This window comes from Panthera leo, chromosome B2 (assembly GCF_018350215.1).
Source record: "Panthera leo isolate Ple1 chromosome B2, P.leo_Ple1_pat1.1, whole genome shotgun sequence".
Taxonomy (NCBI): Eukaryota; Metazoa; Chordata; class Mammalia; order Carnivora; family Felidae; genus Panthera; species Panthera leo.
This window is the reverse complement of record NC_056683.1, coordinates 35,208,092-35,229,292: the sequence shown is the minus strand read 5'-3', so window position 1 is coordinate 35,229,292 and position 21,201 is coordinate 35,208,092. Positions and strand designations below refer to the sequence as shown.

The following is a 21,201-nucleotide window of genomic DNA, read 5'->3' as shown; positions in this document are numbered from 1 at the left end:
CTCTTTCGGGCAAGACCTAGGTGAGCAGATCTATCCTGCTACTGACTAAAAAGTAGTGACAGTAAGATTGGCCTCAGAGTTTGAATACCAAGGAGACAACTGGGCTATGCACGCCCACAGGTAACTACTGCACCGTGAGGGATACCACTGCCTCCAATAGGCATGAAGGGCAACCTGCTGTCTCCCAGGAACAGTCGCGAAGGTGGCGTTGGGGTAGGCAGGGAGTAGGGACAAAGGGAGAAGCTGACTTTGCTCAGGCTCCTCTTCCTACCTAGATGGTGACAGAAAACCTTCAGGACCTCCCCTCCCTGTCCCCTCCAGGAACAGCCTTTCTGTGTCCGCATAGCACAGGGGTCCGAAGTCTGACTCCCTGGGCCGTGTCTTGATTTTCTCTTCACCACTTGGGCTTCCAGAGGTTTGGTTTTAGCTCCATCTTCTTGTGTCTCCAACCCTGGGCTCTCTGTTGCTCTCAGAGCAGGCCGTGGCCACGACTCCGTTTCCATGGCAACACTAGAGCCATTCAACTGCCACTGTCATGACAGAAGGAAGACTAACTAAGGAGGACTACTGGCTTGCAAATGACTGGCAGAAGCCCTGACATCTGCGGTCTTGAAGAAATTCCAGAAGACCAAAACCAAGTGGATGTATCTCTTTTTCATACAGGCCCGAGAGGGGGCAGAACCAGGTTCCTCCCCACCCAGGATGGGAAGAAATGGACACCAGGATGGAGCAGGCCAGCCCTGGGCAACACCGTGGACTGGGTGAGGTGGGCCTTGGAGCCCTTCACCTCTTTCCCCAGTGCCTCGCCTCTTACAATCAGACCCCACTTCACATCTTCTATCCCAAGGTTGCCTCTGGGATCCCAGGCGCACAGACATGTGACTTTACCAGGGTCTAGGGGCCCAGGGATGTGGACAACAGGGCGGAGTAACGAGGCTGAAGAAAAAGGAGAGCCTGGGCCAGGGCGGGGAGCAGATGCTCTAAGAAACCAGACTCTCAGGATTTTTGCCTATTTGGACCACTCCCCTTCCCAAAACATGCTTGCGAACCACAAGATGACTCTGATAGACGTCTGAGTAACTTAGTATTTACCCTGTTGGCGGGGTTCCTCGGAGTCCCTGTTAAGCAGACTGGTGAAATTAACTTCAGATTCAAGTGGGAAAACCAAGATAAAGATAAAAGCTTTCGCCCCGAATTGTATCATAATTATGAAGATGAACTCATACTGGGGCCCGGAGTTCTAGCTGGGGACAGCAGAATAAACGTCTTTAAAATCTGAGGCAAGATCCCAGCACCTCCACCCTACTGCTGGCAGACAGAAGTTCTTACTCCTAGACAAAATGATTGTTTTTATAGGCTTTGAAATTCCTTTAACACGATTCAGCAAATCTGAAGCCAAACAATAGTATTGGGAGGTTGAAAACACAACCCGGAGTTGGTAGGGGTCACAGTTTGGGAAATTTCATCCTTTTAATTCTTCCAAACCAATCCAAACTCAAAAACGGTCCTCAGGAATGAGACTCAACAAAAGGGCAATTCAGAGAAAAGTAAACAGACACAACTCAGAACGGCTTTTACCCAGTCCACTCGTCCCAGAGGGGTAAAAGTGGGCTCTGGGTACTTGGCCATGGACTGAGCAAGAAGTGTTGCCACCCAAACTAGTCTGCCTGCCTTGGCCACGTGCCCATCAACCCTTTTGTCCCCAAACCTCTCAAGCTTCCTGCTTAGCTAGTTCTCCCCGAAGTTTCTCATTTGTTTATTTCTGGGGAAAGCCAACCTGGGAATTGGGTGGGTAGAGCCCTCCTATTAACTTCCTGTGTCCTTGGGCAAATCATTTACTCTCTCTGGGGCTCAGTGTCCCTAGCCACAAAATGAGTAAGTTGGGGCATTCATTTACGGTTTGCCTGCTTTACACTTTGAGGTAGGGAACTCAGACTAACTGCATGCTTGGGTCCTTTCAAATTTTAGGATTCTACTTCCTAATGTAGAAAAGTAGCTTGCCCCCAAGTGTCTAGAGCAGGAAACAGATCTGCAAGGTAACTAGATTTTAAGCATGCCTTCATAACAGGGCAGGCCACACCAGGTCCCCTGGCAAGCAACAGGCGGAGAACTTCAGGTCATGTGGATGTCCCTTCAAGTCACCCTGAGTTGACACGTAGGGAAGGAAGGGAGTATGACATCAGCCCAGGGGCTAAGTGAGGAAAAGCCACGACCCAAGTCCTCTCAAAATGTCCTACCTTACTACCCACAATAGGTTCCGGTTGAAGAAGGAAGCACTTTTTTATGGAGGCATCTTTTGGAAATGGCAGGTAGGTGAAAACAGGAAAAAGCTCACGTAAAATGTGTGCTCTGTTTAGAGGTCTTCTCCTGTAAAAGTTTGGAAGAGACAGAAGTAATTCAGCTGGGCAAGCCGGCCTCTATCTCCATGACTAACAGAGCTAAGCACGGTGGGAAAACTGTGGGCGGTGGGTAATGAGGGAAAAATATCAGGACAATATCTTAAGTATCAGGTTCATGAGGAACAGTCATGCCAAATCAATTAACTGTGACATGCACAAGCACACACACAACTCCACAGCCACGATTTGTACGTGTGGGTGGGATGTTTATAAAATCCAGCTAAAACAACATATAGAGGAAGGAAATAAACGGTCCATTCATTCTATCTTGGAAAAGAGACTGAAGTAACAGGCCAGGCGGGAGAACAGAAGGGAGGAGGAACGGGCAAAAATCATGAACCTAAGGCGCTGTGGCATGCGGTGGGAAGCCTGACTAGTTAAAGTGAGTATTCAATCATGCAAATCAATGCATAAGTAAGAAATCAAATAAAGGTTTAAGAAAGACAAAAGCATTGAGAAATTATCTAACAAAAAGGTCCAAAAAAAGCCATTTTAATTCTCTTTTGGAATGGTTCTAGATGGAAACTGGCTTTCTTTTCTTCTAGACAGAAACCTTCACCCCAAAAAACAGACCATGTCTTCTATAGGACACAGGAAGAAATGGGAAGACAGACCTGTGTTTCAGTCCTGCCTGGGTGACCTTAAGCAAGGTACTTAACCTCTCTGACCCCCACTTTTCTGATCTGAAAATGACAATGATAATTCCTACTTCCTAGAGCTACTATGAGCATCACCAATGAGCAACAGGCACTAACCACCATCCCACACTGCCTGGCACAAACAAGGTGCCAGGAAATGAAGCTTCCCTTCCATTCTTCAGGCTTTCTGGTTAGCCCTCCGATGCTCAGGAGGCATTCTGCGTAAAAACATGCGCAGAGATAAACTGTGATGCTATTAGGCAATGTCAGTGTCCACTCGTGGTGACAGCCCTTTCGAGGCACCTCTTCGACTTCATCCTCTTTATCTCCCATCACTGGTTTTTCAACAGCGAGCTCCTGAGTATTGTCTGACTCGAAGAGGGTACTGTAGAGTGTTTACACAATGCGGGGCATGGGAGGGTCTCAGGGGTACTGTTTGGACCTTCAGTCTGCCCCCTTGCCACCACACGCAGACAAAGTGCCCTTTCCCGCACTCACCATGGATAAGGAAATGGGAGCCACCGCTCAGGAAGGCAGCGCCACCACTTGGTGAAAAGCCCTTCGGGGAAGCCCTCCGCCACCTCCGGGTACTGGCACAAAAAATGCTGAAGCTCCTCTGGCAGCAAGAGCTGGCCCGTCTTGACAAGGTGGACAAGAGCGAGACAAAATAACACAGAATTACTTATCAGGAATGTCACAGAGCTTGCTGCCTTCTGGGCATCGAACAGATCATCTGTCAGGGGGAGAAGCGCGTTCCTTGCTCACCTTGATCACCAGAGGATGGAGTCTCTCAAATTTCTTCGGGGTGTCTTCCAGGAGCATCACCTTGAGGGGTAATTTCTGAGCACAGCCACTGCAGTTGGCAGGGATGGGGTCCGACTCATTCTGCTCACAACTGTTTGCCCACCAAGAGTCAAAGTCTGCGACAGGAAGGGAAGTGGAGAAGGCAGATACAGGAAGAACACAGCGGGTAAATCTAGTAGCCTCAGCAGTGAAAGCAAAAAGGAGAGATATAATAGTAATTTTTAAAAGCTAACAATGATAAGTACTGGTGACCTCTGAAAAGATACATATGAAATAGGTAGCCTCTGAGGAAGGGGCAGAGGGCACAGGGGATGGGGTAGGAAGGAGAGGTTATGTTCTTCTTTATAATCTTCTATACTTTACAGAAAATATTTTTTTAACACGTATATGTATCTCCTAAGTCAAAGCAGCAACGTCGACCAGTTGGTATATTCAGTGATGTGGGGCTGGAGAGGTAAATCTTCCACTGTTTTCTAACCCGTGACCCAAGCATCTGAAAGTCTACAGTACTTGGGGGAGGGGCCGGCAAAGGTCCCATCATCAGTGATGAGCCCCACTGCGTGTCTTCTCCAAGTGGAGGCCAGGATGACTCTGGGAAAGGGAGAGCAAGAAAAGGGTGCAGAGAGAAGGGATGGAGAGGAGACGGGACATTTCAGGGGCCCATCTCTGGAGCGAAGTGAGTTGCATGTGCCCATCAGACAGTGCTCTGTCCCGGCTCAGAAGTGGGTAAGGGCTACTAACCATGGTTTCTACCCCTCCAAGGGTTGCAGGTTGGTCAGCAAGGGAAGAAGGGCCCACCAGCCCCTGATGTGAGTGCTAGTTGCCTGCCCACCCCCTATTCCTGGCTGGTCCTCCTCTGAAGGGTTGGCTCCCTCTCTACACATCCCTTCTCAGTTTCCCTCCTTTCCTCCTCCCTCCCTCTGACACTGTTCTGTTGATAGTGTTATTGCATTATTTCTTGTTTGTGTTCTGTTCCACTCTGGGTTTCATCTGTGTTCTTGGAGATTGTTCTTATGATAAACTCTAGTTTGGATCCAAAATGCTTTCACCAGATGGTTTCTGATTAAAACCCAATGGAAACCGAATCGGGAGAAAGCCTAGAACAAAAGATAAACAGACCACCAAATGGGGCTGAAATGAAATCAATTCTCTGAACCAATAAACACACTTGGAAAATGACTCTTAACCAGAAAACATTTGCTGTGGCCGGCAGCGAGGGCTTTTTCCATGTTTTCTTAAGGCAGTAGTAGCGGGGCGGAGGAAATCCCCACCAGGGAAGGACTGTGTTTGTTCTCAGCACGTCTCCTGAGGACCCTCCAAACACCCTCCATCTCCTGCAGACAGATCCTGTGTTCCTTGAGGAGGCTGTCACCTCCCCTCCTCACCTGCCTTAATTGTGGACAGACTGTCACAGCCAGGAGACAATGCTGCACCCTTAAGCCTGCCAGGGGCCTCCAAGGACACCCGGGAACCCTTCAATGGCACCTGTTTTGGTGGCACACTGAGGCTGCAAAGTTATCCTTATTTTTCCTTCTGGAATATTTTCAAATGTTCCTGATTAGAGGTCAAATATGAATTCCTGCCTAAATACAAGAACTTTGGGTAATGGACATACAGTGAGGTATAAATAATCTAAACATGTTATACTTATACAGCATTTCAGTTTCCAAAATCCTCACGAGGGAGAGGGAAGGAAGGGGAAAGTGCCAGGCCCGGTGCTGGTCACCATCGCGTGCTGTATCATTTACCTGTTGCCCTAGAATTACTGAGGAGGCAGCGTTATTCTCCATTTACAGATGAGCAAACAGAGAGTGACAGGAGACAGGCACTAACCATGAGTTCCCAACTGGGGAAGAGCACAGAGGGGGCGGCAGGGGAAACGAGAAAAGTAGCTGCGGAGGAAGGCCATGATGCGGGCTTCCAGGGCATGAAGCACATCTGACTCTGAGCAAAACAAGGAACCATCAAAGGCCTTGGGCAGGGATTTCCTGATGCTTTAGGAAGGTTATTCTGGATTGTGACTAGAGTGAGAAGAGACAGGCTGGGCAGAGGACGACTGGGTTTTACTTTGTTTTTGTCTTTTTGGCAGTGGGTGGGGTGACAGAACTTGTCCTGTGATGAGAGGTGAAATATAATGAGGTAAACTGAGGCAGCAAAGACAAAATCTACAGATCTAAGCAGTACTGCAAAGGGGCACCTGGGTGGCTCAGTCAGTTAAGTGTCTAACTTTAGCTCAGGTCATGATCTTGCGGTTTGTGAGTTCAAGCCCTGCGTCGGGCTCTGTGCTGACAGCTCAGAGCCTGGAACCTGCTTTGGATTCTGTCTCCCTCTCTCTCTGTCCCTCACCTGCTCACACTGTCTCCGTCTCTCTCAAGAATAAACGTTTTTATTAAAAATAAAATAAAATAAGATAAAATAAGGTAAAAATAAAATAAAATAAAATAAAATAAAATAAAATAAAATAAAACATAAGCAGTGCTACAAGAATGCCTCTGCACCTCGTCTAAGAGAGCCCGGACACAGGAGACGCCAGACACCTGCAGATTCATTATGACATTTTTCTGCGGTCATGCGTCATATTCTGACGGAATCAGTTAGGTATGGCAATCTCCCCAGGAGATAAGAGTCATGTGTCAGGAGAAAGGGGGCATCTTCTCTCAATTTATAAAGGTGCCTCAAGAGCTAGCAGTGAGCAGTTCTGAACCTCAGAGCACAGACACATTATTTTAACTGTAACTTAGTTAATTTCAGTTTTATTCTGAACTTTAGATATTCTTGGGATTTCCAGGTAGAGATGCTTTCAGAAGCAGGTGGAAGAAGAAAACCCTGGGAAGAAAAATCAGGAAAGAAAAAGAAAGAATAGAGTACTAAAAAGTGGACTCAATAAGGTGGCAGAATATAAGACATTCACATCCAGACACAGGAACATCAATTACTTCTTACTCTCCTGGCCACAGTCACTTAAAAATTGGAACGGAAAATGGCCTCTTTCACAACCAGCAATAAATTTAACAAGAAGGGCATAACATAAGACCTGAATAAATAAACATATCATACCGCGATCTTGGGCAGGAAGGCTAAATACTACAAAGACGCCAAGTCTACCCAAAAGTATATTCAATAGAACTTGGATAGGTTCCCACCAGAGTTTGCTTCTGATGAAGGTAGGAGTAGGGTGAGGCTGTGACAATCTCATTCTGAAGTTCATCTACAAGAGTAAATGTATAAGAACAGGCAATAATCCATTCCCTGCCCCAAGTAACTCTGGAAATAATTTAAGGGCCAGAAGGCATTCTAGGTAATACAAATGAATTACAAAGTATGGTCACTGCTTAAAATCTATAGAGGACACCCCCCGCAGGCACAGATACCATTAAAGAATACATTAAGAGGGTGCCTGGGTGGCTCAGTCCGTTAAGCATCTGACTTCAGGTCGATCTCGCAGTCCGTGGGTTCAAGCCCCACATCGGGCTCCATGCTGATAGTTTGGAGCCTGGAGCCTGCTTTGGATTCTGTGTCCACCTGTCTCTCTGCCCCTCCCCAGCTTACCCTCTGTCTCTGTCTCTCAAAAATGAATAAACTTAAAAAAAAAAAACAATTAAAAAAAAAGAATACATTAAGAGCCTCATATGATACACCTCAGGCAGATGGTGGACCTGAGGACCCTCACCCCTCACTGCTCATGAGTCACTGGACGGCTCGAGCCTCTCTCCATGCTGGGCATAAAGAAGGCAAAACTGGAGGGAAAGAGCATTATTTTATTTCTCCATGTAGATAAAACATTAAAAAAAAAAAAAAAAAAAAAAAAAGGCGCCTGGGTGGCCCCGTCGGTTGAGCGACCGACTTCAGCTCAGGTCATGATCTCACAGTTTGTGAGTTCAAGCCCCGCGTCAGGCTCTGTGCTGACAGCTCGGAGCCTGGACCCTGCTTCAGATTCTGTGTGTCCTCCCCTCTCTGCCCCTCCCCCAGTCATGCTCTGTCTCTGTCTCAGAAATAAATAAACATTAAAAAAAATTAAAAAAAAAAAAACAGCTTTATTGAGGTTTAATTCCCAGACCATAAAATTCATTCATTTAAAGTGTACAATTCATTGGCTTTTAGTATATTCACACAGTTGAATAACTATCACCATTATCTAATTATAAAACATTTTTATTACCCTAAAAAGAAACCCCATGCCTATTAGTAGACACTTCCCATTCTAACCCCCCTGCCGCCAGCCCTAGGCAACTACTCATCTTTTAGTGTCCATGCATTTGCGTATCCTGATATCTCAAATAAATGGAATTGTACAATATAGGGTCTTTTTTGTCTGGCTTCTTTAATTTAGCATGTTTTCTGGGTTCATCCATGTTACAGTGCATATCAAATGTTCTTTCCTTTCTATTTTCAGGTAATATTCCATTACGTGGATATACTACATTTTGCCTATTTATTCATATGTTGCTGGACATTTCTACTTTGGGGCTACTACGGACAATGCTTCTATGAACATTTGCATACAAGTTTTTGTGTGGACATGTGTTTCCAATTCTGCTGTGTACACACCTAGGAGTGGAATTACTAGGTCACTTAATAACTCTGTGTTGAATTTTCCAAGGAACTGCCAAACTTTTCCAAAGCAGCTGTGCTAGTTTACATTCCCATTATCTGCATATCTTTTTTTTTGGAGAAATGTCTACTCAAATCTTTTGCCCATTTTCAGTTGGCTTATTCGTCTAATATCGTACGGTAAGAGCTGTAGACAATAAAGTGTTGAATAAGAAGAAAAAAATGAGGAACTTGCGCTACTAAGTATAAAAACGTATAGCAGCATTCTAGAAATCTACTGTGATTCAGAAAGTACCGTCAATCCTCATTATTTACAGACTCTGATCTGTGAACCTGCCTACTCTCTGAAATTTATTTGTAACCCCAATCAATTCCTGTGGTGATGCAGAGGGGCGAACTCCAGCTGAGGTGGAAGGAGACAACACTCTACCTTTTTGCTTCACCTTCGAACTGTAAACGAGTGTCCTTTTGGCTACTTGGTGCCACGGTTTTCGCATTCTTATTGTGGTTTTGCAGTTCAGAATGGCTCCCAAGGATGCTGTGTTTGTGGGGATGGGGTATATGGGAACTCTCTGCACTTTCTACTTAACTTTGCTATGAACCCAAAACTCAACAAATAGTTCGCTAATTAAAAAATGGTCTCGGAGCACAGTGCTAAAGTACTCTCTAGCGCTCCTAAGTGCAAACAGGCTGTGATGTGCCTTCCAGGGAAAATACATGTGTTGGGTAAGCTTTGTTTAGGCAGGAGTTATAGTGCTTGTTGACGTGAATTCAGTGTTAATGAATCAACAATATATATTAAATAAGGTATCTTTAAACAAAAATATACATAAAACAAAGTCAGGTATTCATCACTTGATGAAAATGTGCCCAGAGACTCTCAGGAACCTAACTCTGATTTTCCCTAGGGGCAATGGGTCAGTAATTAGTAATTACTAATTAGTAACTAGTGCAAACACTAATTCAGTGTCTGCAGGGACTTCATAAAACATAACTACAGAAAATAATGAGAATTGACTGTATCTTCTTATAAAGCAACAGAAAGTTTGCATAGACTTTATGAAACATAACTATTGCAAATAATAAGAACTATGTTCTTGTAAAGTAACAGACAAAATGTTTAATAACACAGAATAAAGAATGCAGTAACAAATCCAGCACAGACAGACAGACACACACACACACACACACACGCGCGTGAGAATATTTGATTTGTGATAAAGGTCGATTTCAATTCAGTGAAGAAAGGATGAATGCAATAAATGATGTTGGGACAATTCACAGTAATTCACATAAAAATAAATATAAATGGTCTATAAAACATATGAAAAGATATCCAACTGCAATAATAGTAAAAAAAATACATCTTAAAATAAGATACCATTCTTTAGTTTTCTAACTGGCAAAACAGTGACAATATCCAGTCCTGGTGAGCAACATATACTGTTAATGAAAGTTGGTATAAGTTTATGAAGACAATCTGGGTGGTATTTATTAAAATTGAAAATGCCCTTTAACCCAGCTATTCTACTTCTAAGAATCTATTACAGGAATAATAGTATATGTATATATGGGGGCACCTGGGTGGCTCAATCAGTTAAGCATCCAACTTCGGCTCAGGTCATGATCTCAGTTTGTGAGTTTGAGCCCTGCATCAGGCTCTCTGCTGTCAGCACAGAGCCTGCTTCAGATCCTCTGTCCTCCTCACTCTCTGCCCCTCCCCCATTTGCATGCACACTCTCAAAAATAAATTTAAAAAAACTTTTTAAAGGTACGTATATATGAATGTCCCAGGTGCATTTTATAACAGCAAAAAAACAAAAAAAACAAAAAACTAGAAATTTAAATTATGGAACAGTCACAGAATGGAATAGTATAAGATCCTGAAAAATGTGTATACTGGGTTGAATAGTGTCCCTCTCAAATTCAAGTCTTTCTGGAACCTCAGAACGTGACCACAATTGAAAACAGAATCTTTGCAGATGTAACCAATTAAGATGAAGTCGTACTGAAGTAGAATGGGCCTTAAACCTAATCTGAATGGTATCCGTATGAGAAGGTAAGAGGATACAAAAGACATATGGAGGAAAGATGGCCATGTAAAGATGGCCACAGAGACTGGGGTTCTGCTATCATGGCCAGGGGATACCAAGGATTTCTGGCAATCACCAGAAGCAGGCAAAGAAGAATCTTCCCTAGAGATAGTACAGTCTTACTGAGATCTTGATTTAGGGGAGAGAGGCAGAGGGAGAAAGAGAGAATCCTAAGTAGGCTCCAAGCCCAGCACAGAGTCCAACACGGGGCTTGATCCCATAACCCTGGGATCATGACCTGAGCAGAAAACAAGAGCCAGATGCTCAACCAATTGAGCTATCCAGGCACCCCAGATTTACTGTTGTTTTAAGCCACCCAACTTCTGGTAGTAGCTGGAAGTATTTACACAAGCTACATAAGACCTTTCTCTATGTGTGCGTGTGTACCCAAAAGTATATCTATCTGTACAGCCATGGAAAAACTCAGAAGGATGTGTATCAAATTATTACCAGGGGTTGGTTTGGTGGAGGAGTTAAAGGGATCAAGAGAAATTTTACTTTATTAAAAGTGTATTTTTAAACATAAAAATCTTATACCTTTTTATTGTCTTTGTATGGGTTTTATGTATTTTTCAAATAGAAATGTCTTTGGAGGCCATGAAAACTTATGAAATGGAGGGTTCAGTCATCTTAAGAAGGCAGGCCTCTGGAGAGGTACTCTACAGGAGCAGAGACACTGACCAGGCTGGCGTCCAGCAAAGGAAGAGGGGAAGTAATGAGGAAAAGGGATCACTGGAATGGGGTAACTTATGCCATCCATCTGAACTAGGGGAGCCAATCTTCAAAAGGAAGAGCTACTTTTGATTTCTCTACAGCCCTGAGATCACCAAGGTGGATAAAGAAAGTGTTTATATTTTGGTGGGAAGGGACTGGGGAATCGCCAGGCAGTGAACTGTCTGGGTGTGTATGGGGTGTATGGTTGGGGTGCTTCCTCCCCTTCCCACAAAATGCCCCAAAAAGGAGGAGTACCCAGACTTCCAACCTGGCCTCTATCTTTCCAGATAGGATGGCTTCACCTGATATGTTCGCTATACAATCGGCTGGAACCATGATAGCACAAAGTGAGCAAAATCCCATCCTGGAAAATAGCCAGCGGCACAGAGCAGACCATTCCATGCCACTCCAGGACAGAGCTCTTCTCCGGCCACCTTACCTGCTGCATGTGCCTTCTTTCCAGCCTTCCCTCTCTTTCTATCCACTCTTCCTGCAGCAGCAGACAGAAAGGCCCATGGAAGTTGGATGGTAACTTCCTAACTTTCTTTTAATGTCCAAGGTTTCTTTGCTCCAAAAAAAATCTCCTTATAATAGCTATTTTAAATTTTAAAAGGGTGTGACAGAGAAGTGAAACCCCACATATTACACACATACACTGGAATATTACTCAGTTATAAAAAAGAATGAGATCTTGCCATTTGTAACAACATGGGTGGACCGAGAGGGTACTGTGGCTAAGTGAAATTAAGTCAGACAGACAAAGATGAATACTATATGATTTCATTTACATGTGGAATCAAAAAAAAAAAAAAAGGGGGGGGGCACCTGGGTGGCTCAGTCGGTTGAGCGTCCGACTTCGGCTCAGGTCATGATCTCACGGTTCGTGAGTTCGAGCCCCGTGTCGGGCTCTGTGCTGACAGCTCAGAGCCTGGAGCCTGCTTCAGACTCTGTGTCTCGCTCTCTCTCTGCCCCTCCCCTGCTCATGCTCTGTCTCTCTCTGTCTCAAAAATAAATTAAAAAAATTAAAAAATTTTTTTTAAAAACAGGCAGCAAGAGACTCAAAAAAACAGAGAACAAACTGATAGTTGCCAGAAGGAAGGGGGATGAGAGGAATGGGCAAAATGGGTAAAGGGGGCTGAGATACAGGGTTCCAGTTATGGAATGAGTAAGTCATGAGGATGAAAGGTAAAGCATAGGGGATACAGTCAGTTGTACTGTATTAGCCTTGTGTGGTGACAGATGGCAGCTACACTTGTGGTGAGCACAGCATAAAGTGCAGACTTGTCCAATAACTATGTTGTACACCTGAAACTAACGTAACATTGTAGATCAATTACACTTCAACTTTAAATTTTTTTAATGTTTATTTATTTTTTGAGAGACAGACAGACAGCATGAGCAGGGGAGGGGCAGGGAAAGAGGGAAACACCGAATCTGAAGCAGGCTCCAGGCTCTGAGCTGTCAGCACAGACCCCGACGTGGGGCTCGAACCCGAGCCGTGAGACCGTGACCCGAGCTGAAGTCGGATGCTTAACAGACTGAGCCACCCAGGTGCCCCTATACTGCTATTTTAAAAAATGGACTCTAGAGGCACCTGGGTGGCTCTGTCGGGGTCCGACTCTTGATTTCAGCTCAAGTTATGATCTCGCGGTTCATGAGATAGAGCCTTGCACTGGGGTCCATGCTGACAGTGCAGAGCCTGCTTGGAATTCTCTCTCTCTGCCCCACCCCTGCTCACAGATGTGTGTTCTCTCTCAAATAAACTTAAAAAAAAAAAATATATATATATATATATATATATATGCATACATGTACGTGTGTGTATGTGTGTGTGTGTGTGTGTGTGTGTGTGTGTGTGTATATATATATATATATATATATTTTTTTTTTTAAGTGGACTCTAAACATGAGACTTTAGGTTAGTCAACCCCCTTGCATATCAAGTTTCCTCATCTTTGGAAGGGACAGAAAAATGGTAACTACCTCTGTAATTGTTGTAAGGACTGAGAAAATACACAACATAGTCCATGGCACAGTGCCTCCTACACAGTAAGTGCTTGACATATTTGTTATCATCACCTCAAATTTTATTTGCAAATAAAATAGTAGGGCATTTTCTGAGGTCTAAGCAGTTCATCTTTGGGTACTAGCCTAGACCCTGCTTTGGTCCTCAGTTCTAAGTCATTGAATGATCTACTCCTAAAACCACTTGATATTGCTGGATCGACTCCAACCTTCCCTTGAAAGGTCATGGATATGTAAAGTTCCAATTATGCAGTACAGATACAGAGATATACTTCTCCATTGTATATGAGACTATCTCAGACCTCCTCAGCATCAATGGGTGTCATAATTAAAAATTATAAATGCCTAGGGGCACCTGGCTGGCTTAGTCGATAAAGCATGAGACTCTTGATCACAAGGTTGTGAGTTCAAGCCCTGTGTGGGATGTAGAGATTACTTAAAAATAAGATCTTTCAAAAAAAATTCTTCTTTAATGTTTATTTAGTTTTGAGAGCGAGAGACAGAAACAGAGTGTGAGCAGGGGAGGGGCAGAGAGAGAGGGAGACACAGAATCGGAAGCAGGCTCCAGGCTCTGAGCTGTCAGCACACAGCCCGAAGCGGGGCTCGAACCCACGAACCGTGAGATCATGACCGAGCCAAAGTCAGACGCTCGATCGACTGAGCCACTCAGGTGCCCCAAAAATAAAACCTTAAAAAAAAAATTACTGATGTCCCAAGTAAACAAATTGGGCCTAACATGCAGGAGCCTGGCTTGGCTGAGGGCAAAGATAGCAGACAGTGAGTGTGGTGTGATGGAGAGAACACCATACTAGAATTAAGAAATAAAGGTTCGAGTGCCAGTGAGGCATTTTTAGCTGGGTGAACAAGTTACTTCACCTTTCCTGTCCTCAATTCCCTCCTTACAAAACAAGGCTATGTACTAGATCAGTGCTAAAGTTCCTCTTTAGCTCTAAGACTCAGTGATTCCATGGAAGGATGAAAGCCAAGAGGATGGCTGGTAGGATCAAAGTGGACATAAAGATATGAGGTCGGGACTGGGGGGGACTAAGAATGTGACCGTGAAGGGAAAACTATGGGTTAATCAGATAAAGGATTAAGTCAAACAAGTCACACATTACCCATAAGGCTGTAGACTGGGAAGATGAGCTGGGCGGAATGCCTAGGAAAAGACTAGTTCAGGAAAATTCTAGAGGGCCAGGGCCCGGAGGATGGTTTATCTTTGGACATGCAATGCCAGCCAGAAAAACCTTGTTCTGGGCACCAGGGAGTGGAAAGGAGGCATCTGGTGAGCTGAGAGAGAGCACAGAACTCCCAAATCAAACTAAAAGCTAGATTCTGTGGGTATAGTGTATAGCGACACCCTACTCACAGCAGAGGCTAAGAGCTCAGACTGCAAGGATAGGATGGGTTTGAATCATGGTTCCATGACTTAGTAGCCTTAGGACCTTGGGCAAGTGACATAATGTCACTGTCCCTCGGTGTCTCCATCCTTAAAACGGGCATACAACCAGAACTTCCCTCCCAGGGATAATGTAAAGATTAAATGAAGCAATATATGGAAAGCCCTTAGAGCGGGGCCTGGCATCTGGTAAGTACTAAATAAGTGTCAGCTTATTTATTTTCTGCTGCAGAGTGGGAGGCTGACGTGAGTCACTATGGAGTCCCTCCATTCTTCTCATCAAGAGAATTCAGGAGCAGGGTTTCCTACCCAAGGCTGAAACCTAGAAAAAGAACCCCACCTCTGCTGCCTCTTGTTCCCTGGGTGGAGTCAAGAGGAGAAACTACCAGAGGTCAGGTATTCACCATTGCTCCCAGTGCCCTCGGTCATTCCCAAGGCGCCACTGCAAGGAGTGTCAGATGATCCAGGGGCCTTTGACAGGCCAGCCCTTAGGAAACAATATGCTTGAGGGCTTTCCTTTAGGGAGCTGAATCTGCCATGCCATGTTCCCTCTACATTTACTTCAAAGGTACTGCCAAGTAATTCTAACTAAAAGGCAGTTGTTCATTGGTACCATGATATCAGGAAGGATAATTTATTTTTTTTTCCTTTTCTAGCCCTCTTACAGGCCCAGCAGTTCCTATTTCTTGTACCTAATTCTCCTCCGTATGTTTCTATTTATCCCTTATATTATTATGCATTCTTCAGTTTCCTTCCAAATGCTATGCAAAATGCTATTAGTTGTACATGCCCACAGCTTCCCAGAATGATCACCCACAAGAATATATGGTGCATCGATATCCACACTGGTAAGTAAAAGCAGCACTTTAATAGTCAACAACATTAAAGAGCTAAAAACCACACCCTTCCAATGCTCTCTCCTTACAACTGAGCTCCAAGAATTCAGTTTCCACCTGCAAGGCAAAATACTCATTTGGAGTGAACCCAATAGTTAGGCTTATTGACAAGACACGAAGGTTTCTTGAATTATTAGACTCTGATTTAGAGAATGAGCAATAGTGGTCCATCAACTGTCACTTCCTAACTCAATAGCCTAAGGAAATTTCCCTTACAGGACAGGGAGAAACAGTAACCGCCATCAATTTGGTCCTAAAAACTGCTGACTTGATCTCTATGTGCCAAAGGGCAGAAGATGCCTTTAGGGAGGCAGTGAGAGGAAGACAGGAAAGGAGGCTGATGCGTTGATGCATGTGAGGAAGCAGCATCAGGCTGGCCTGACAAGTTTCTCTGGGTCTTTCCCCCATGTGCTCTGGACTTTCTGACAGAGGAGTTGGAAACATCACTTTTTTTTTTTTTTTTTTTTAAGCTTTGTTGATGACATTTCAAAAATACAAGGAAGTTATATCTGGAATCAAAAACTCTATACATATGAGCTAACTAAAAAAAAAAAAAAAAAACAAAACCAAAGAAACCTCACAAGGCTTTTTGCTTTACAATGTTCCCTTCCTCTGATTTTAGCATAATTTTGAAAATCTTTCCATAATTTCCTCAAGTGTACAAAAATAGCTTTCAAAGGAGACTCAATACAAGGGATTTTTATGACTGATTAGATCTTGGCTTAAAGAGTGACATTATAGAGGTGCCCGGGTGGTTCAGTTGGTTAAGCACCTGACTCTTGATTTGGGCTCAGGTCATGATCTCATGGTCGAGGGATGAAGCCCCATGTCAGGCTTTGCACTGGGCTTGGAGCTTGCTTAAGATCTCTCTATCCGTCCCCAGCTTGAGCTCCCTTCCCCTCTCTCTCATACTCTCAAAAAAAAAAAAAAAAAAAAAGTTAAAAAAGAGAAAAGAGTAACATTATAAAGTGTAGCTTCCACTAGGAAATTTTTTCTGAATGCAACACTGAGGAGAAAGCATGCTTCCTAAACAGTTTAGATTCCAGTTATGTTGGAATCTAAAGGTTTCAGAACAGTTACACAAAAACTCCCATAATACACTTGTGAAATTAATTTCCATATTCCTTTATCCGGGCAAATAAGATGAATACCACCAAAATAATAAAATGCAGGGCACCTGGGTGGCTCAGCTGGTTAAGCACCTGACTCTTGACTTTGGCTCAGGTCATAATCTCACAGTTCATGAGTTTGAGCCCCACATCAGGCTCCGCACTCACAGCGTAGAGCCTGCTTGGGATTCTTTCTCTCCCCCCCTCCCTACATCTCCTCAGCTCAAGGTCTCTCTCAAAATAAATAAACTTTAAAAAATAAAATAAAATAAAATGCCCTCTGTTCTTTCTCAAAAAGCAAATTTCAGGGGCACCTGGGTGGCTCAGTCAGTTAAACGTCCAACTTCAGCTCAGGTCATGATCTCGAGGTTCATGGATTCAAGTCCCACATTGGGCTCTGTGCTGACAGCTCAGAGCCTGGAGCCTGCTTCAGATTCTGTGTCTCCCTCTCTCTCTGCCCCTCCCCCACTCATACTCTGTCTCTCAAAAATAAACATTAAAAAAAAAAAAGGTAAATTTCAAGTCTTATCACACGTTACAATCTTCGCAAAAGGAAACTCCTCAAATGGTATGTCAGACCAGAAATTCCTGTGCTCCCACTGATACACTGTTACTAAATTTAAATGTTCCTTAAATTCAACTTATCGGCAAAACTGCACACTTAGGAGCACTAAGCATACTGTGAGGCAGAGAAAACACTATACTGAAAGAGTAAGACAAAGTGCGACAAAAACCCAGCCCAACAGGCTAAGGACTATTCGAGGATCTGGTTAAAAGCAAGCTGGACTCAGATGTTTTCAATAAATCAATAGCTATTTATGAAAATATCTATTATGGATAGGGATCACAGGAGAGAAAAGGGTAGAATAAGATACACTGAAATTTTCCTTATAAACAAAAATACTCATCCCCACCATGTGTGCTTTGGAATCAAGGGGTTTGAATTTGGTTCCCCCAGGAGTGTTTTTCTGGCAAGTTTCTTAATCTCTCTGAGCCTCAGTTCCTCAATCTGCAAGACAGGGACAACAAAACAAAAACAAAAAAACAAAACCCAAAAAAACCACTATCAAATAGAGTTTTAGTGGGGACTGAATTAAATAAGACAAAATTGAGGGGTGTCTGGGTGGCTCAGGTCGGCTGAGTGTCCGACTTCAGTGCAGGTCATGGTCTCGCAGTTTGTGAGTTCGAGCCCCGTGTTGGGCTCTGTGCTGACAGTTCAGAACCTGGAGCCTGCTTTGGATTCTGTGTCTTTCTGTGTCTGTCTGTCTGTCTGTCTCTCTCTCTGCCCCTCCCCCGCTCAAGCTCATTCACTCTCTTTCAAAAATAAAAACAAAAAAAATTTTTTTAAAGACAAAAGCGAGAAAGTGTCTCTCATTAGATGTCAGTACATGTTATTTCCTTTCCCATCATACACTGTCAAGAACACCGTGTAAGTAGTAAAATGCAGGATTCTACCTGGAAAGGGTCTGTCTTCATCACCCCCATGCAGAGGAACTCCCTTATTTTCTGGCATATACTTCTTGGTAATGGGCAAGGACATCAGCCGAATGTGATGGATGAGTGAGCGCCAGGTGTGAGCTCCAGAAAGCACCGGTTCAGGTGGTAATGGGCTGAAAGGTTGAATCACAAAGTAGGCAGTGAGCAAGATTAATCCCAGGGTTACAAGGACCTATAAGGAAAGACAGGAGAAGGATTAATAATTGTCCCAGCAAACAAAATACTTTAATGCCAAGAAAAAAAAAAAACAAAACAAAACAAACCAAAAACCCCAGCCTCTTCCATTATTTTCACTGTGCCTTAGGAACTAATCCATTTTCATAAACAAGCCATTTGCATTCATTTTTTAAACCTTTTATAGTTTCATTTTTTAAATTTATTTTATTTATATTTTATTTTTTGTAATATAATTTATTGCCAAATTGGCTACATTCACTCCTGAATGAAATACATTTAAAGTTTGAGAACTATGAGAACTGCAAGGCTCACCAACCTTCTTCTTTTTTTTTTTTTCTTTTTTAAGTAGGTTCTATGCCCAGAGTGGGACCTGAACTCACGACCCGGAGATCAAGAGTTGCATGCTCCACCAACTGAGCCACTCAGCACCAGGCTTCTATGGGGCTATGTCCTCCATTAAAAAGTATACACAAATACAGTTTAATTATAAATATATAGCTTTCATCATGGATATTTAACAAAATGGGTCAAATTTCCTAGTAACTCATGGTAACAAGAGCAAAGGCCAACTTATTCATAGGAAAACTAAGGTTAGATGGTAGAAGCAGTCAACAGTAAAATTTGGGGAGAAAGTTGAAGAGTTTGTGCTCTGTTTAAGGAATCTCCAAGTCAAAACACGTTTTTACCTTATACACGGCTATAAGGAGAGGATACTGGGGTGGTCCCCTCTGAGGTTCATTCTTTTCCAGCAGCTGTCTGATAAATTTTTCAATTGCCTTCTCTGACATGCCACATTGATGGCCTGTCTGTCTCACCAAATCAACAGTCTCTGAAAGTTTGTCATAAATGCTGAGCTCATTGGCAGCAAGATCCATGTCTTCCAATACAAAATCCCTGAGAGAAAGAAAGTAAATGTAAAAAGAAAGATGGTTTCTTTAAAATTCCTTCTTCCTCAAAGTTACTTCCTTTATTTTTTTTAAATTTTTTAATGTTTTATTTATTTTTGAGAGAGAGACAGAGAAAGAGCGAGCAAGCAAGCAGGTGAGGGGCAGAGAGAGAGGGAGACACAGAATCCGAAGCAGGCTCCAGACTCTGAGCCGTCAGCACAGAGCCCAACGCGGGGCTCGAGCTCACAAACTGTGAGATCGTGACCTGAGCTGAAGTCAGACACTTAACCAAAGCTGAGCCACTCAGGCACCCCTCAAAGTTACTTCACTTAGAACAGAGCTTCATGGGAAGGACCAGCTTCATGTTTTCCCCGATCCACTGCAAGCCAATGCTTTTGTAGAACATAACGAATGTCTAGATTAGGTCAAGTTAGTACTACACAGCTTTTAAGTGTTCCTTAATTGTGGGCTAGTAACACAGTTTACTGGTTCACAGACACTTTGAGGACCACTAGTCTACAGCACAATAAATCCCTAACGGGACTCTGAAACACTAGTGCCAACCAAAAGGATTATTGAAACAAATCACAGGAGGCCTGCTACTGGTAATTTACTCAAAAAGAAATGCAATATTTCTAAAAAGAAATGGAGTGTTGTTGATCCATTATTTCTTTGCATTTGTATTAGATACACCTTTTGGCAACACAGGAGGAACTAAGCACTGCAAGATTTACTATGGGGAACGTACTGACACGTTTTGCTACTGGCAGAGCAAGAATTTCAGGCAACACAAAAACCATGGCACTGGGACTGTTCAGACCTTGCAGGCTAGAGTCCTCATACTTTTCTGCAAATACAGTTTTAGACAATAAAGAGCATTTTACTTGTATTTCATATACTTGAAAGACCTAAGATCTTTAACTAATTTCAAAATTCAATTTGTTCTCATAGTTACTTTAAAGCCAAATTGTTTCACAGCGGCCACAGAAGAAAAGGTAGAAACTAAAGTGGCAGAGTAGAATACTCTCTTGAAACATTTGTAACATGCAACCAAATCGTTCTTTTTAAAAAATGCTTGTGTTATAAGACAACATCTTCTGTCACTTACCAAAGGAAAAACAGTGCTTGGGATTTATGCTCTTTTATTGGTCTCTTTTTCCCTTACATGTAGAAGTCGTCTTATTTCATATATGTCACGCCCAAAGTGCTTCTAACCCCAGAAAGCACTGACGTGGAACAACTCTATTTTTTCAGTAAGGAGATGCTGCCACCTGTAGAGCCAAGGACAACGGTCTTGCAGCTCCTGCAGCTCCGTGGAGAAGAGCAAGCACCTCAGCCTATCTCCCCTTCCAGCAGCACCTCCTGATACTGAAGGTTTGGTCCCTGGTAGGACTATTAACCCTTTAGTTCACTAGTTCTTAAGTGTGCCTCCACACTGGAGTCACCAGAATTTTTAATGAATGCTCATACCAGGGCCTCAACCCAAACCAATTAAATAAAACAGTATTGGATTTCCAATGGTGAATTAACAGGCAGGTAATCTAGACTGAGGAATTGGTTGGGGAGGGGCGGGAACCGCCACACGCTAAAAGGCTAAATCCCTTCCCCAAACTCTTTGCTCTTGCTCAGACTGTGTTTTCCCTAGGCCACATAGGCTTTCATTTCAAGGTTCAGATAAAAGGATGGTGTCAACTCTATTTAAAAATGTGTATTTTCGGGGCACCTGGGTGGCTCAGTCGGTTAAGCGGCTGACTTCGGCTCAGGTCATGATCTCGCGGTCCGTGAGTTCGAGCCCCGCGTCGGGCTCTGTGCTGACAGCTCAGAGCCTGGAGCCTGTTTCAGATTCTGTGTCTCCCTCTCTCTGACCCTCCCCTGTTCATGCTCTCTCTCTGTCTCAAAAATAAATAAACGTTAAAAAAAAAAATTAAAAAAATTAATAAAAATGTGTATTTTCAACAAATGGTGCTGGGACAACTAGATATCCACATGCAAAAGAATGAAGTAGGACCCTT

General features: G+C 43.4%; 1 protein-coding gene and 1 long non-coding RNA gene across 6 annotated transcripts in view; one reads left to right on the top strand and one right to left on the bottom strand.

Moving 5' to 3' along the window:
- The window catches only part of CB2H6orf89 (chromosome B2 C6orf89 homolog), a 39,663-nt gene that overhangs the window by 4,167 nt on the left and 14,295 nt on the right, over positions 1–21,201 (bottom strand). For 4 of the 5 annotated variants that reach the window (XM_042938595.1, XM_042938598.1, XM_042938596.1 and 1 more), the window contains 5 exons: positions 18,989–19,196; positions 18,084–18,297; positions 3,803–3,957; positions 3,536–3,675; positions 2,238–2,367 (listed from right to left, as the gene is read on the bottom strand). In XM_042938595.1, the coding sequence (XP_042794529.1) occupies positions 2,238–2,367; positions 3,536–3,675; positions 3,803–3,957; positions 18,084–18,297; positions 18,989–19,196 (847 nt within the window). Of the gene's footprint in view, positions 1–2,237; positions 2,368–3,535; positions 3,676–3,802; positions 3,958–18,083; positions 18,298–18,988; positions 19,197–21,201 lie in introns of those variants that run through there. The other variant, XM_042938597.1, reaches the window with a different exon arrangement.
- LOC122219843 lies at positions 526–9,688 on the top strand. Its single transcript, XR_006202573.1, has 4 exons — positions 526–761; positions 2,255–2,309; positions 2,945–3,049; positions 8,235–9,688. It is a non-coding gene; the product is annotated as an uncharacterized LOC122219843 (long non-coding RNA).